Here is a 17,283-nt window from a genome sequence, read left to right on the forward strand (position 1 = left end):
AAAAAAAAAATAGGAAAGGGTGATTTTGGGGTACTTTGAGGGCACCTTGAAAAATTGGAAAAAAAATTATAAAAACAATTATTTTTCAATTAAAAAATTATTGTAATTATATTTGGGGTGCCTAAACTAACGAAAAAGTTGATTTTGTGGTAATTTGAGGACTTTTTTTTTTTTTACCTCGATAAATGACATGTAATTATTGGACTAAATAAGCTAATTAGAAACCTCCAAATGCCTATTTGGTCATTAGGGGAGATGTCCAAGGGGTACTTGCACAGTGTCCCCACAGTTTAACCTTAAAATAAAGATTTTCCTTTCCATCTCTCACCCTCAGGGAGGTGCGAGTGGAAAGTTACGAATTCAGTCTGACTGATCAGTGCGATGTGCTAATTGGATTGCAAAATGAATTTGCTATGCGAATTTGGAGTGAAAATCGCAACTCGCACCTAATAGGATTGACCTCTTAGCATACTCCCACTGATAATTACCATTACTAATGTACTCTCTCCACCGCCATAATACCCACTGTCAGAATGACCTTGTTTTATATATATGACCTGCTTTCCCCGCTGTCCAGTACAGCAGAGCATTGCATCATTCAAATAATAATCAGCGAATGCCTCAGAAAATGGAGAAAAATAGCAAAAGGAGGACAGATACATCACAGTAAATGGAAAAATATACAGAATAAAAACAGAAACAAAATATATGGGGGGAAAAAAGACCCAGATCTAGAAGATGATGTAAGTGGAAGTACAGTTCAACCTAAAGCAATAGAAGATGGAATGATAACATGACTCACTCAGTGCTCTTCTGGGCTTGGACTGACTGGAAACAGGTGTACAGAATACGTCCCGTCTGAGTAGTTGGGGTGGAAAAATGAGCAACATAAATGAAAGTCAGATGAGAAATTGAACAATGAAATATTACAAACAAGATACACTTTTGTGATTTCCCCCAATACCCTCCCCTTCCGATTAGCAGACTAATGAATAACCTCTTAGGGTCCACAGCAATTCAAAGAGAGGACGCGGGTCTTTCAAATGAGGGTTCCCCCAAGTCTTCGGGTGCCAGGTTTGGGGAAAGAGCTTTTAGTGCTCTCCCAGCATGCCCTAGCACTTTATAATGGACTTCTGTTGTGAAGGGGCAGGGCTTATTAACTCATTGTGCCGAGAACGCAATGATGTCATCAAGCTCCACCCCTACTGGCTCCAGCAACAGTTACCAACAATGAGCGCCTCTGTAATTTTCCCCCATTTCAACATCTGCAGTGCGCTGGGACAAAAGGGGTTCATCTATATCAATTTTAATATACATGTGTAAATTGAATCCAACTTAACCATAGCTCTAACATTTGCTATTTTAGGTTTGATCCTCTCTCAAAGATTTCTTTACTTTAATTCCAATAATTGATGAACAAGGATTGTAGAAAGCCTGTTGTAGTGTGTAATAAATGTAATTGCATTGTCTTGCTGTTGTGCTTTGCTTGAGTAAGTCTTTTCTTTAAGTCTCCTATGCGAATAACTAGAGCAGACCAAGACTAAGCTAAGCCTTAAATTAAGTTATTTAGCTTTTAGATTATGCAAATACTTCTCTCTATATACCGACCATCTGCAAATGCTAAAAAACTACAAGGATCACTCAGTTTTTTAAGAACGATCTATAATGGCAGTGTTCTCCCCAGGCTGTTTTTTGCGGGCGCACCATCCGGCAAGAAACAGCCTACTGCCCTGGCACTTTACGCCGCCCCAATACGCTGCATCCCGTTGCCTGGTCACCCTCAATGTGTCTTTGTTGCCACGGAAACCGGATGTGACGCCGAGCTGTGGCAGCTTCACATGTTCTTCCCGTCGGAGTCCCCCAGTCCCTCTGGCATCTGTGTCCGCCGACAATAAGGACACATTAGTATGGGTTCTGGGTGATGGGACTTGGCGCATTGGTGGAGGGAGGGCGCGGGGCAGTAGGGTGTACAGTTCGGCTCATCACACAGGGTGGTGTCAGGCTGGAGGGCAGAGATCCCTCCCCCTGTATAAAAGCAATGGCGCACTGTCCAGTGGGGACACTGTATCTGTGGAGCCTGCCAGTGGGGACACTGTATCTGTGGAGCTGTATAAAAAATCAATTCTGTTGGGCCAGCACTAAAATAACGTGATGACGATTTCACTAGAGGGACCAGATCCTATAGACTTTGATTATGAAAAAGCTGCAGACAACTGGGCCTCTAAGAATAAGAGGAGAATTAATATATAAAATGTTATTTCAAGTTTACATCATTGTAAGGTCAGGGTTTAAATCATTTTATTATTGCGTGTTCCTCCACCCGGCAACTTCTTGTTGCCACCCAGCTGGAAAAAATTTCTGGGGAGAACACTAAAATAAAAAAATAAAATCAGTATTCCCATTTAAACACAAATTACCAGTAATATCCTAGTAGGTCATACTTGCACAAGCAGCATTAGACTACATCTACTCATGTGCAGATTTATATTTTCTCTAATACATTAATATATTTCCCAAGTGGATTTGCTCTTCATAATCACGATATTTATGTCACACAAAGGGGCTGCTGCACAGGTGAATGCAGGTCAGTTTTGTGGCCATACCTAGGGGTTTTCGCACTGCGCATGCTACAGACTCCAGCGTATGGAAGTACGGAAGATGCAGAGTCTTAAAGCAACTCAGGGCCTGATTCAGCAGTGCACGCAAGTATTATCGGGGATCTGCGAGTGCGCAGAATGGGTCTTGCTAAGATGCACACAAGCCCTTGAATGCTTCCGCCTGATTGACAGTTGACGTTTTCCGGGAGTGGTCAGCCCAAGGACTGCATGGACGTAGTCTGCTGGGCTCGCAAACCGTCCAGCCTGAGTAAGCTGTGGCGTACTCAGCTGGCCGGCCACCCACCATCGCGACCACCGATCTTCGCAGCCTTCGACCTCCGTCGCAGCTCAGGGATCGCAAATGCAGCAGTGGGTGTCATACACCACCACCTGCTGCATCATTGCAAGGATCGCATTGCAAAGCTGCCTGCGTGTATAAATCTACTCTATTCTATGCGATCCTTGCTGAATCAGGCCCTCAGTCGCATTGCCACTTCCAGATGAAGAGGTGTACATGGGTGGTAATGGGCCGGTTGCATGTTATGAAGGCGCGATGACAGAATTCTGAGATGCACATAATTAGTGCTGTTTTCAGATGGATCTTTTGCACCAGGGATTGAGCTGGTGAAAGTGTGCACTGGCACTGATGAGGGTTATGAAATCAAGCGTACAGATAGGGGTGGTACAGCCACAGAGGCGCGTACAACTCGACATACAGGCGAATATTAAAGCTTAGTTCCATGCACACAACACAGGTGCAATTACGCCTAACTTGTGTTCAAAATTGCATCAGCCCCAAAGTAAAGTCTCATTACTGTTCAGTTCATCAATGAGCATGTAGCAGCATTGATTCATATGCATTGACAGTTCCAAGGCAAAAGGAAACTCTGCAGAATATGTTATTATGATAATCACAAGTAAATAAACTAGGGATGTGCAGGCTCGGATAGGTTCGAGTTTGCACGTTGAGTTCGGATTTTTCCCTCCAAAAAAACGGAACTCAGAAAGAGGCAAAACGTCATCTTGCATGGACGAACATCATCATTCCTGGACTTCAACGTGCAAAACTATCCGAGCCTGCACATCCCTAAAATAAACAAATTCCCAGAAGTCACATTGTCCCACTCTGTCCGATTACAGATGGCTGGGAGATCATTTGGGAAATCCAAGGATCAACCACAACTATTCTATCCAAAGGACCATAAGAAGCCATGAGGAAGAGAAGCGTTCTTAAAAGAACATTTACTGCCTACTCTTAATTAGCGATGACAACAGTTCATTATCGCTATACACTTAACTACTGTATCCTTGTTCTCAGTGTGAAAGACTGTACAACACTCAACACTCAAAGAGAAAGCTGTTCTCTCATTGAGTGTTGGCAACATCTAAGTAACTGGTAATACATTTGATCAGTGGAAGCTTTGACCACCATTGCTTTGGCCTAAGGAGATTAGAAAATACATCTACATATTTACTAGTAGTAACATATTCAGCTCCACATATAGATATGAAGATTTAGAAAGGCTCGCACAGTTACTCTTTGCTTAGGGCCAGTCACCTACAGCTGCTAATAAGTATTTAACAGTGTGTGTTGTGTTTTTGATGCCAGTAACAGCATACTAATGGTTATGGATTCTATTGGCTCCAATGTCTCCATATTCACCTTTGTGTCTATCTGCAGTCAGGAGCTGGGGAGGCATGGCAGTATTTTTTAGACAATGCTCAATTTACTCACATTGCCTTAAGTGACAACAAGGGGGTCAAGAGAGTGTCCTGCACCATCCCCTTCCACCTCAACTGTAAGCGCTGCTCACACACTATGGGGGAAATTAATTAGCCGTGCTAACTTACAGCAGATGATTCATCCCCCAGGGGCTATTATATTTATTCAAAACTCCCTGATAAGCAGCCTGTTTATCGCGAAAACATATTACTATAAATGAAACTTTATTAAAACAATGGCACACTAATAGCATCAATTACATGGAGCTTCGCCATCATTCATTGATGTACTTAAATGATGATATTTTACACTCAAAGCAACATGTTTCTTTGTATTTAAAATTATCCTAAAAGGTTTTATTCAGGTCCTAAAATACAATAATTTGACAATACCCTTCCTAGAAATACATCAGTATAGTACGGTAAGTTAAATATTAGTCCAAAATTGAATGTACTGAATGATGGCTCATATAGAATTCCTCAGTCCTATAACTGACCTTTGTGTTCTTGTCCTCTATAAAGCAGGAGAATATTAGTCCAACAAACCCAACATCCATCATCTGATACATGGCCTGAGTCCGCACATCTGGAAGGGAAGGACAAGAGGGGACACATGAGAGCCACCTTCATCTCTTTCTATTACAGCTACGTATACTCCCTCAGGTATATTTCCCCAAGACGCTCACCGACATGGGAGGGCCAAACAGTGATATGTGGGTGGGAGTGATACCAGCCAACAACTCGCACGGGGCGTCCAGTGATCTCCGTCAGTCTGTGCAGAGGTGTTAAGGGGAAACATAGTAGGAGAATAATAATAAAATCACAAGGAAACATGTATATTACAAATACAGCTACAGCACTCTTCATTCACAAACATTTATTGTATTTGACATGCGTGCATTGTTCTGCCAATCACAGACAAAAAAACAGCTTTGTAAGAGTACCAAACAGTAAAGAAACTGCTATAAACAAAAAAAAAAAAGTTACAGGACCACCACAAAATACCAAATTAAATATTGAAATACACCATAGACCCTATTTAATTCCACACTAAAACAAAAAGTAAATAAAAAGAGGATGATTTACTGTAACAGCAACTATGGGGCTCCCTTATATAAAAATATGAGATATGGTAAGAACTTACCCTTGTTATCTCTATTTCTACGAAGTCCATAGGGTTCCACAGGATACCTTGGGGTATAGGTGATGACGTCAGGCATCGGGCACCATAGAGTTAAGTTTCAGCCTCCCAGGATGCACTAAGGTCCCCCTCCTATACTCCGCCCCCGAGCCAAGGCATCTCAGTTAGGTACCAAGCCATAGGACGGAGGAGGAGAAGGAAGAGAGAGAATAAAGATCTGGACACACACAAGAATCACATTCTCACCAGAGGGAGACGGAAAAACCGGTGACCAGAGAAAAGCCCATCTGCAGCACAGGTGCGACAGGGCGGGAGTCCTGTGGAAACCTATGGACTTCGTAGAAATAGAGATAACAAGGGTAAGTTCTTACCATATCTCATATTTTCTACTTCAGGGTCCATAGGGTATCCACAGGATACCTTGGGGATGTCCCAAAGCAGTATCCTTTAAGGGTGGGGATGCTCCTGTGCTGAAAGGAGAATCTGCCGCCCGAAGGAAGCATCCTGAGAGGCAAAGGTGTCAAACGCATAATACCTCACAAAGGTATGGACAGAGGACCACGTAGCAGCCTTGCAGATCTGGACTGCAGAGGCACCACGTCGAGCTGCCCACGAAGACCCACAGACCTAGTGGAATGAGCCGTCACAGAAGGAGGAACCGGCAGGCCTTCATGAAGATAAGCTTCAGAAATAGCCATACGGATCCAGGCTGCCAAAGTTTGCTTTGAAGCAGGCCAACCCTTTTTACGGAAGCCACAGAGGACAAACAAGGCGTCCGACTTCCGAAACGAAGAAGTGCGGTCAACATAAGTCCTTAAGGCCCGCACAACATCCAAAGTGGCCTCACCCACTGAAAGGCCAGGTGAGTTAAAAGCTGGAACAACTATTTCCTCGTTAACATGAAACTGGGAAACAACTTTGGGAAGAAATTCAGGACGAGTGCGTAGCATGGCCTGTTCCCATGAAAAATCAAGAAAGGGGGTCTACAGGAGAGCCCCTAAATCAGAAACACGTCTGGCCGAAGCTATGGCCAGAAGGAAAACAGTCTTATGGAGCGTACACACGGTCAGATTTGTCAGACTTGTCAGATTTGTCAGATGAACGACTGAACGATTAAACGATTTGAACGATTTGGACGATTTGACCAAAGTTGTGAACGATTTGAACGATTTTTGACTGCATTAAAATGAATGGAATCGTCCAAGTCTGACTGCAAACCCATCAGATGTCAGATATCGTTATCTGACAAACGGGAACGCGCATCGTTGATCGTCCATTGTTCAGGCATGTCAGATATGAACGATTTTCCTTCAGATATGAACGACTGAACGATTTTTAAATCGTTATCGTCCATATCTGAAGAAAAAATCTGATCGTGTGTATGCACCTTTAGCTGTAAGCCATTTAAGATCCACTGAGCCCAGTGGTTCAAACAGCGGTCCTTGGAGAGCTCTCAGGACCACAGCCAAGTCCCAAGGCGCAACAGGTGGAACAAAAGGTGGCTGAATTCGCAGAACGCCCTGCATAAAGGTACGTACATCAGGGATTGTAGCAATCCTACGGTGAAACCAGACAGACAGGGCAGAAACCTGCACCTTCAAAGAAGCAAGGCGAAGCCCGTGGTCTAGTCCCGCTTGTAGGAAGGCGAGTACACGAGACAGACGAAACTCCCGTGGTGCATAACCTCTCGGTCGACACCACTGAAAGAAAGAATGCCACACGTGATGGTATATTCTCGCGGAAGACGGTTTCCGAGCTCTTAGCATGGTTCGCACTACAGAGCTGGAAAACCCCCTGGACCTTAACATGGCCGTCTCAACAGCCACGCCGTCAAAGACAGCCGAGTCAGGTCCGGGTGAAGACAAGTACCCTTTGACAGAAGGTCCGGTCGGAGCGGTAACCGCAGAGGACTGTCCACGGACAGACCCTGAAGGTCTGAGAACCAGTGCCGTCTGGGCCATGCGGGAGCTATCAACAGGAGCGTCCCTCCTTCCTGTTTGAATTTCCGGATTTCCTGTGGAAGAAGGGAAAACGGAGGAAATAGATAAGCAAACCAGAACGTCCACCGGACGGACAGAGCATCCACCAGAGACGCCTCTTCGTCTCTTGTGCGAGACCCGTACACCGGCAACTTGTTGTTGTGCCGGGACGCCATGAGGTCGATCTCTGGAAGACCCCACCTGTCCACCAGCAGTTGAAAAACTTTCGGGTGCAGGGACCATTCCCCCGGATGAACGTCCTGGCGACTGAGAAAGTCCGCCTCCCAGTTTAGCACTCCCGGGATGAAGACAGCTGATATGGCCGGAAGATTGTGCTCCGCCCATACCAGGATCCGAGACACCTCTAGGAGAGCCGCCCGACTTCGGGTTCCTCCTTGCCGGTTTATGTAGGCCACGGTGGTAGCGTTGTCCGACTGGACCTGCACTGGGTGATCTTGGAGAACCCGATGTGTCTGCTGGAGAGCACTGAAAACCGCTCGGAGTTCCAAGATGTTTATTGGAAGGTTTGCATCTGCTGGAGTCCACCTGCCCTGGAACAAGTGTGAACCCGAGACCGCTCCCCAGCCCCGAAGACTGGCGTCCGTTGTCAACAGGACCCAATTCGCCACCCAGAACGGACGACCCCTGTTGAGATGGGTCGTCTGCAACCACCAGGCTAGAGACAGGCGAACCTCCGGAGTGAGCACCAACGTCTGGGACTTCAGACTCAGAGGCAGTCCATTCCATTTGGACAGGATCAGAGGTCTGGAGTGAAACTGGGCATATTCCACCATGTCGAATACCGACACCATGGAGCCCAGTAACCTCATTACCGAGTGCAGAGACACCCGGTGCCTCTGCAGACAACGGCGCACCCTCGACTGTAAGGCAGAGATCTTTTCCCCCGTCACAAAGATCCTTTGCTGTCCCGAGTCCAATAAGGCTCCGAGATGCAGAATCCGCTGAGACGGGATCAGGGTGGACTTCTGCCAGTTTATCAACTAGCCGTGCCATTGCAGTAGCGCAATGGTCAGGTCCAAGTGGCGCAGAAGGAGCTCCGGAGATCCTGCCACTAAGAGAAGGTCGCCCAAGTACAGCAACATGTGGACTCCCTGCAGCCGCAGGGAAGCCGCCATGACCGCCATCACCTTGGTGAAAACACGTGATGCTGTCGCCAGGCCAAAAGGTAACGCCCGGAACTGAAAGTGGTTGCTGCGGTTTGCAAACCTGAGGAACTGCTGATGGCGCAAAAGAATAGGGACATGCAGGTAAGCGTCCTGTATGTCCAACGACACCATGTAGTCCCCAGGTTCCAGCGCCCGAATGATGGACCGAAGGGTCTCCATCCGAAACTTAGGCACCCGCAAAGACTTGTTGAGAGCTTTGAGGTTGAGAATCGGACGAAACGACCCATTGGGTTTCTGCACCAAAAAGAGATTGAAATAGAAACCCTGGCCCCTCTGGGAGAATGGAACAAGCACTATAACTCCAGCCTGGAGCATAGTGTGCAAGACCTTCCGCAGATCCGTGGCTTTGTTCCGGTCTGATGGTAGACCCGTGGTGAAGAATCGAGCCGGGGGTCTGTGCCGGAAGGAGAGGGCATACCCGTGTGAGACCACCTCGAGAACCCAAGTGTCCGTCGTGGTGACCGACCAACACCGGGCGAACTGCAGCAGGCGGTCTCCCACTTTGGGATCCCCCAAAGGGAGGCCCGGACCGTCAGGCCGCAGGCTTGTCATCTGGCTTAGGGGCCGGACGTCTGGTACTCCAGGCCTGCTTCCGGGGCTTGGCCGATTTCTTGGGGCCAGCCTGTCGGGGAAAGGACTGTGGTTTAGGCCTACCCTGGGCCCTATAAGGCCGGCGTACCTGAACCGGAAGGAACTGCAGCAGACGGGAGACATGCCGATTTGGCTGCGCCAGCGTGGCTACAATTTTGTCCAGGTCCGGACCAAAGAGAACTTCTCCATTAAAAGGCAACGCTTCCAAACCCTTTTTGGAATCCACGTCCACCTTCCAAGATCGCAACCACAATGTGCGACGAGCAGCTACAGCTGCCGAAGAAATTCAAGACGCCAGGGTACTAATATCCAAGGCCGCTTCGTTGATATAAGTGGCCGAATCCCGGAGATTGCCGATCAACTCCGTCTGCTCAGCCGAACAGTCGGAATCGAAGGACGCCTCCAACGTATCAGCCCAGCGCTCCATAGCTCTGGCAATCCAGCAAATGGCCACAGCTGGCCGTGCTGCCCCGCCGCAAGGGAATAGACGGACTTCAGGCAGATCTCCACCTTGCGGTCCGTAGCATCCTTAAGGGAGGACATGGATGGCATGGGTAATGTGGCACTACGGACAAGGCGTGTCACATGAGAATCCACCTGTGGAGGGGACTCCCACTTGGCAAAATAATTGTCCGCAAATGGATACGCCACTGCTAAACGCCTTTGAGGCTGATATCGTTTGCCTGGCTGTTTCCACGCTTCCTCTAGATGGTCAACTAATTGCCCCGAAAGAGGAAACACTGTGGTACCTCCTTTAACGTCCTTGAAAAAGGCGTATTTGGACTTTGATACCGGAGGCTCCTCATCCTCAATAACTAAAGCAGTACGGACTGCACGAATAAGGCCATGTATATACACCTTCGACTTAGCGTCTGACTCTTTAGGACGGAGAGGTTCCTGGTCAGAAAGATCCAGAATCTCCCCATCGTCGGACGTCCCGTCGTCATCCTCATAAGGAGCAGACAGAGACGCCACCGGCCGCTTGTGAGGCCGCATCACAGACTCCCCTTTCAACACTTCTGACAACTGCTGTACAGAGCTTGTTAACAAATTAACCCACGCAGGCTTATGAGAGACCTGAGGAGGGGAAATAGGGAGACTGTGGGGTACCATCAATTGTCTTGGGAAACCCTGCATGGGTGACGACACCACTGACTGCTGGGACAAACCCATCTGAGTGAAGGCAGGCTGCGGAGCTAACTGGCCCACGAGGGTTGTAAGCGCTTTGGCAAAACAAGCCCAGGGCGGCTCCTGTACCGTGTGCCGTGACCGTAATCAGCCGCGTCAACGAATAACACTGTCGACATAGTCCCTCCGCAGTACCGTCCCCCTCCGCTATAGGTACCTTGCATGTAGTACATAAAAGCTGGAGAGGAAAATCACTTTCAGACACAATGGAAAGTATGTGACCCCTCTCACTGATACTCGTTAGTATAGTGTGAGACCACCCTGCAAGCACCGCACCGCAAGTGCTTTAGCAGAAAGAACAGGGACAGTTAAATGCTGACAGATAGAAAATGAAAGTACAGGAAGCAGACGCTAGCATTGGTCACATACAATGCAAAGAAATCAATTCCTGCACCATCAGCGCTGATCCTCAACTACACAGACTCAGAGCCTGGTAGGACACAGCGCTGCATACACAGACCTTAATCCAACGGAGGAGAGGTATGCAGGGGGACCCAGACCGCGATGCCACCGTTCATCAGCGTCCAGCAGCGCTCACCATGCTTCTTCCAAAGATGGCCACCGAGGAGCAGAGAGGAGGCCGGCCTGGGGGAGGAGCGCTGACACAGGACCAGTCAGCTAGAGCAGAGAGGGCTGTGTGCAGCGGGGGAGGCGCCGGCTGTGAGACAGGGAAGGCGCGCTCCCCTGGCATGGATTTAACCCCTGGGACGCCGCAGCGCTACCGCTCTGCCGCGGTCCTGCTGTCCCAGGGGAGTAGTGGAAGCGCAGGTTAGAACCTGGCTCCACGCTGCAGCCAGTCCCCAGGGAGCCCCCTGCCTGGGGACTCGGGACCATGTATCAGCGGGGACCCACCGCGGGACCCCGCTGCTTACCTGTTGTCCCCCTTGATTCCGGCCATGGTCCTAAACATCTGGGGTCACCGCTAGCTATGACCCCAGATGCCTACCAGCATCCCCGGATCAGTACCGGCGTTCTGGTACCGGCGGGGGTGTAGGGAAGACAACATGGACGTCAGGACTGACTGTCCATGCTGTACTTCCAGATGTGCAGCCACAGCTGTATTGAAGAAACTTCAAGGGCTCTTCATGGCCCCCTTCTAACAGGTGCATCCGACTCCGGCCGGGCACCAAACTAAACTGAGATGCCTTGGCTCGGGGGTGGGGTATAGGAGGGGGACCCTAGTGCATCCTGGGAGGCTGAAACTTAACTCTATGGTGCCCGATGCCTGACGTCATCACCTATACCCAAAGGTATCCTGTGGATACCCTATGGACCCTGAAGTAGAAAGTCTTAAGCAGCCCATACAAAAAGCACCTTGCTATGTGACTTGCGATACGACGGCCGACATATTTGTCCATTCAAATCTGTGTACACAACTGTCCTAGATTGCAAACTGATAGACAATATAGGGTGCACACAGAGATTCTTTCTTCCAAACCTGCCATCCTCTATATCAATGCTCATAACCATGATGGTCTTTCAAGGTCAATTATATCTCAAAATTTAAATAAGGCAGTATGCTAGTAAATGGCTATATATAGTTACTGTGGTGCCAATCATAAATAAGTGATACATGCAGTTCTGGAGTAACTTACACCTGATTTTAGTTCGAATCTACATCAGGGTGTAAAGTAATTCCTGCATTTATACTGTGAATTGTGAGTGCCTGTATCCTACCGACGATTCAACAAGGTATTACTGCAAGCTGAGGAAGCTGCAAAGAACACACACACACACACACACACATACATACATATGCACACACGTAGTTTAGGATATATCAGCTTCTGTAGTAGCTGCCGACAGTTGCTCAGGCGAAATCTCTACTCGATCCTTCCTCTTGTCTGAACGCCGTAAGATGATCACCGAGTGAATGTGCACAACTCTTTGTGTGTCCACCTGTGAGACAGTATAACAATTTATTTTATAGCCATCACTGCTGGTTATTCATTAAAACAACTGTGCCAGTTTACACCAATGGTATCACAGGAATAATGCACTACTACTGACCAAATTCCACAATCATCTTCATTAACATTAACCATCCTGGCCCTAACAGCCTACATAATGGTCTCAAAATGATTCATGAACAAATATAAATTGAATGGAATGACACCTGAGAGATCGCTCAGCCCAGGTAGAATCAAGCAGAAAAACAAAAAAAGATTTATTAGGCTAATATACTACCTCTAATCCAAGTGTTTACACTATAAATTAAGTTATATAGAATTACAACAAGCCGAAGGATACGAAAATTATTTTGGGCGAAAGTGAATGTGTTCTTTTCTTTTCTAAAGTGAGTAACAAGCTTATTCTTCCACCCAATACCTGCGTTCCAATTCATTTCAGCCATGAGTCTAGATTAGAAGGAAGTAGGACAGATGTGCATGTAGAAGTCAGTTTTGAGGGAGTGTTTGAAAGGATTGCAGGTAGTGGCAGGGTATGGTAGGGTGAGGCAAGGAATATGGAGCAGCAGTAATGAAGTTGTTATTTGCAAGGGAGATGAAGTTTGGACATGCTAAAGAAGCTTTGAGTCAACCTGATGGAGAGGCAAGTGGACTAGCAGGATAGGGCAGAATGTGAGAGATGGGGGGAGGAAAGGTGGATTTTGGGTGTTATCTGCGTAGAGGTGGTAGTAAAGGCTGAAGGAGAGTATGGGTTCACAGAGAGGAGGTGTCTATTACATAGCGAAGAGATCACGGCCATAAACATAACCTTGGGGTGAACAACAAAGGCTAGATTTACTATACAGCGGTTTGTCAAATCCCTGATGATTGGTGGTTTTGACCAAAGAAGTGTCCACAGGCATCAGTCCTAAACAAACCTGATTTAGCATTGCTTCCTGCTGCCAGTTTAAATCAGTTAAAGTCACTAATGAATGACAAATCGCATTAGCCCCAATGAAGACAGGAAGAGGGAGGGGAACAAGAGTCAGAAGCTGAGACACTGAAGAACAATCTGAGAAGTAGGAGATGAACCCAAAGAGGGCAGGGTCATAAAGGCCAATGGAGTAAAGTGTGTCAAAGTGATCAACAGTCTCAAAAGCCACAGGTAGATCAAGGAGTGTAAGAGAAGTGATGAGAGGAGTGAAAGTAGATGAGATAGTTGAAGACAACTAATTCAAGACAAAGGGGAGCAGAGCACTAGCTTAGTAGAGGAGCGAGACGAAGGGCAAAGACAAGGTTTCTTAAGAACAGGGACAATAAGAGATTTGAAAGCAGAGGGCAAGTCAATGGTTGGGAGCGAAAGGTGGTGTAGTGTGTGCTTTCATTTTGTAATGCAGTTGCAAAAGATTAAACAAAAATAGAAATAAGGGTAAAAATTAGTCAACTGTAGGTTTCACCAGTATTTGAAAGAAAATATATGAAAATGCAGCATTTTCATATAGGAATTGTTATTTTCAGAATGCTGTAGTTTACTGGTTGGAAAATCATGGCATTCTGGATTACATACTCCTGCAACACTGCCTTTACCTCCACTAAGGGGAGTATCACTAATGCTGGGCATACACTATGTAATTATCTGTCAGATATCTGTCCAATCTGGCTGGTTGGAATGAAAACCTGTTAATGTGTGGGAGCAAATGACAATAGAAATTTGCTCCCAAACACTAGAAAACGGACCAGACTTTCCTTCCCACCAGACAGATTTGACAGATAATTGTAGAGTGTATGACCAGCATAAGCAGAGCTCTACAATTGTCATTAAAAAAAAAAAAAAATACAGCTATAAACAAATCACTGTACAGATGTTACCACAGACACTCAGTAAATGCTATTTTAGAATTTTTCAACAGCAATTTCCTTCCAGCAGTTACTGACAAAATATTGGAAGATGCAGCTGTACTGTAATAAATGATCTCTGGTTATTATGGGATGGGTCACAACCACAATATAATACAAATAACTTAGGTTCGGCGCTCAGTTAAATTCTTTCAAAGTCTATTATATTCCTTGCGGGATATGAAGTATCTCTCTGTATCCATACAATCTTTTCTTGTTTCCCTCAAATCAAAGAGAGAAGGATTTCTAGAATATACCACCAAGAAAAAGAAAATTAAATATCTTACATCCTAGATTCTTGTTATCAACTGACATGTCTCCCCCGATATCCATGTTAATTGCAGCGAAAGAACTCCGGACATGGAAATACAAATAACATAGCAGGAAACCACAGAAGTTTTATTTGAACAACAATAAAAAAACACTCTACATTATTGTTGTTCAAATAAAACTTCTTCATACTTCATTCGCTGCAATTAACGAGGATATCGGGGGAGGCATGTCAGCTGATAACAAGAATCTAGGATGTAAGATATTTCTTTTTCTTGGTGGTGTATTCTACAATTCCTTCTCTCTTTGATTTGAGGGAAACAAGTAAAGATTGTCTGGATACAGAGAGATACTTCATATCCCACAAGGAATAGAATAGACTTTGAAAGAATTCCATCGAGCGCCGAACCTAAGTTACTTGTATTGTATTGTGGTTGTGATATTGTTATTAGAGTGGGGTACACTTACGCTAACTGGGTTCTTGGCAGCTAGTTGCGCAGGAAATAGGTTATTTATAGTGTTGGTTATAATGGGATGAGTACAGTAGCGTTCCCGCTAGGCTGTTTTAGTGGGGCGCCGTGCCCTGCCCTATTTCTGAAGGGCAGAAATCACCCTGCCCTCCAGTGCGGCGCCCTGCTGAGACATCCTGCGGGTTTTGTCTCCACCCACGGGTCACAGTGTCCCATGGGTGGTCAAAACGGTGGTGCAGCGGTCACGGTCGGTGAATGGATGCCGGGCGCATGCGCCTGGCATCCATTCACTGTGACCGCAGTGCTTGGGGGCTGCCCGGCGTGTCCGTAAGTGCCGGGCACGCCCCCAGGAGTGACGAAAAGGGGACGCGTCATAAAGACACGCCCCCTTTTCTTTGACCACGACCCCTATTCGGGCGTGCGCAATAGTACCCTAGCTCTAGGTACGGCGCCCTGCCTGCTGCCGGACCTAGAGTGAACACTAGGTGCAGGATGCCAGCGCTAGGGGTCTCGGCAGACAAAATTCCGATGCTGGCATTCCATCAGGGTTAGAATACCGACACTTGCCGGTCAGTATTCTGTCGGTATTCCAACCTTCCCCCTCCCCTAACTCTCTCTCCCCGATGCTTGACCCTAACCTCCCCCCCTAGTGCCTAAACCTAAAGCTGGCCACACACTAGACCAACTTACATCCAACCAGCCAACTAGTTGATTGGTTGGAATGAAAATCTGGTAAGGAATGCAATCAGCAATTTGCTCCCAAAAGCTGGAAAATGGACCAAAACTGTTGTTTGAACAAATAGTTTAGATCAAACATTTAACAAACTTGTCTGACGACCATTTTCATCTGTTTTCTGGCATTTAGGAGCAAATTGCTGATCATCATTTACTCCCATACGTTACCAGATTTTCATTCCAACCAATCAACAAGTTGGCTGGTTGGATGTAAGTTGGTCTAGTGTGTGGCCAGCTTTACCCTCCCCCAAACCCCGCTACTTACCTTCGGAATTCCGACGATCAGGATGCCGGTGTCGGGATTCTGAGCGCCGGAATCTCCACGGTCATAAGATAACATGGCAAGTGGAGCATATGAACAGCGCTGTGTAGTTTTTTTTTGTATGGCAAACCCTGAAAATCACCCAAAACATCAAAACATGCTGATTATTAGACCTAGGGTCTAAAGAGATGCCAATTACTTAATCCAATAGGTTTACTAAAAAAAAATAAGCCATATTAATCTTAAAATACAAAAGTTGCTTTGATAGACTAAGTTATCACCATTTAAACATTCAAAATTAAAAAATTATGTTTTCATCATTAAGGAGTCTAGACCCAGAAACTGTTTATTAGTCTGTTTAAACTGAACCGCTAGCAAAAAGACATCAGACTTTTATCATGGAACACAGAAAGTGTAATACATTGGGCGGTACCCAATTAGCCCTGATATTTTTTTGTTTTTATAATATGTTTTTAGCCATTTTTTTTTCACCCTATCCTATTTGTTTCGGGCGAACAAATAGTTTAATGCGCCCGAAAACACATAGGATCTATGATAAGTTCATGAACCTATGTGTTTTCGCCATTGCAGTGGCGGAACAACTGTGCTTTTCAGGGATCATTTTTTGGAACACATCAGGTCCTGAAAAAAAAATCCTGATAAGTGCCAGCGTTGGGCTGGACTTCGGAGCTAATTGGGGGATCCATTAGCGCCCGAACAATGATCGGGACTGATTGAATCATGCCCATTAGTAATGCAGCCCCATGATATATGTCATTTCCTTCCTTATTTTGGTGTGAATTTTACCCTTGTTTCTACCTTCATTCAACAGTACATATGTACATGCAAATCTCCCTGCAATACATACCAGTAAAGTAATACATAACAATTATGGCTTTTAGTATGGCTCAGTAAGTGTAAGAATAGAAAATCTGGAAAACAGGCAGTTCTGGGAAATCCGTGCTAATAGAGTACCATGAACTTTATTACTGAAAAGCAATCGCCTGCTATACATGAATAACACAGAGATACAAGACACGTTGTGATTGCGATTACCTCGCCTATACACAAGCCCATGACCTCCTCCCGCTCAGTGCTTAGCGAATGAGCCACACAGACCAGAAAGGCATCTCCTTCTATGTGCACGGCCTGCACCGCCATCTTCCGTCCTCACCACTTCCACACACAACTAACGCGGGCTCTTGTGCCGGTATTTGCGTTTCAAAATACAGTATACATTTCTACAGATACTTGTATCCGTTACCGGCTTCATTTTGTTGGGGCCAATTGGGTACACTACCAGCAGTTTTGATCTTCAATAAAATGGCGACTTAACTAATTCAGGCACCCAAAAAGCGG

At 46.2% G+C, this 17,283-nt stretch overlaps 1 protein-coding gene across 2 annotated transcripts in view; it reads right to left on the reverse strand.

The window, feature by feature from the left end:
- The window catches only part of BRCC3 (BRCA1/BRCA2-containing complex subunit 3), a 28,659-nt gene extending 11,521 nt beyond the window's left edge, over window positions 1-17,138 (reverse strand). Inside the window, exons 1-5 of one of the 2 annotated variants that reach the window (XM_088466996.1) lie at window positions 16,981-17,136; window positions 12,184-12,304; window positions 5,006-5,092; window positions 4,817-4,905; window positions 803-858 (exon numbers count right to left, since the gene is read on the reverse strand). In XM_088466996.1, coding sequence (XP_088323122.1) covers window positions 803-858; window positions 4,817-4,905; window positions 5,006-5,092; window positions 12,184-12,304; window positions 16,981-17,085 — 458 coding nt within the window. In that variant the 5' untranslated portion in view covers window positions 17,086-17,136. Of the gene's footprint in view, window positions 1-802; window positions 859-4,816; window positions 4,906-5,005; window positions 5,093-12,183; window positions 12,305-16,980 lie in introns of both variants that reach the window. The other variant, XM_088467006.1, reaches the window with a different exon arrangement.
- Window positions 17,139-17,283: the final 145 nt, after the last annotated feature.

The sequence above is a fragment of the Taudactylus pleione genome, unplaced genomic scaffold (genome assembly GCF_031769625.1).
Source record: "Taudactylus pleione unplaced genomic scaffold, aTauple2 ptg000009l, whole genome shotgun sequence".
Taxonomy (NCBI): Eukaryota; Metazoa; Chordata; class Amphibia; order Anura; family Myobatrachidae; genus Taudactylus; species Taudactylus pleione.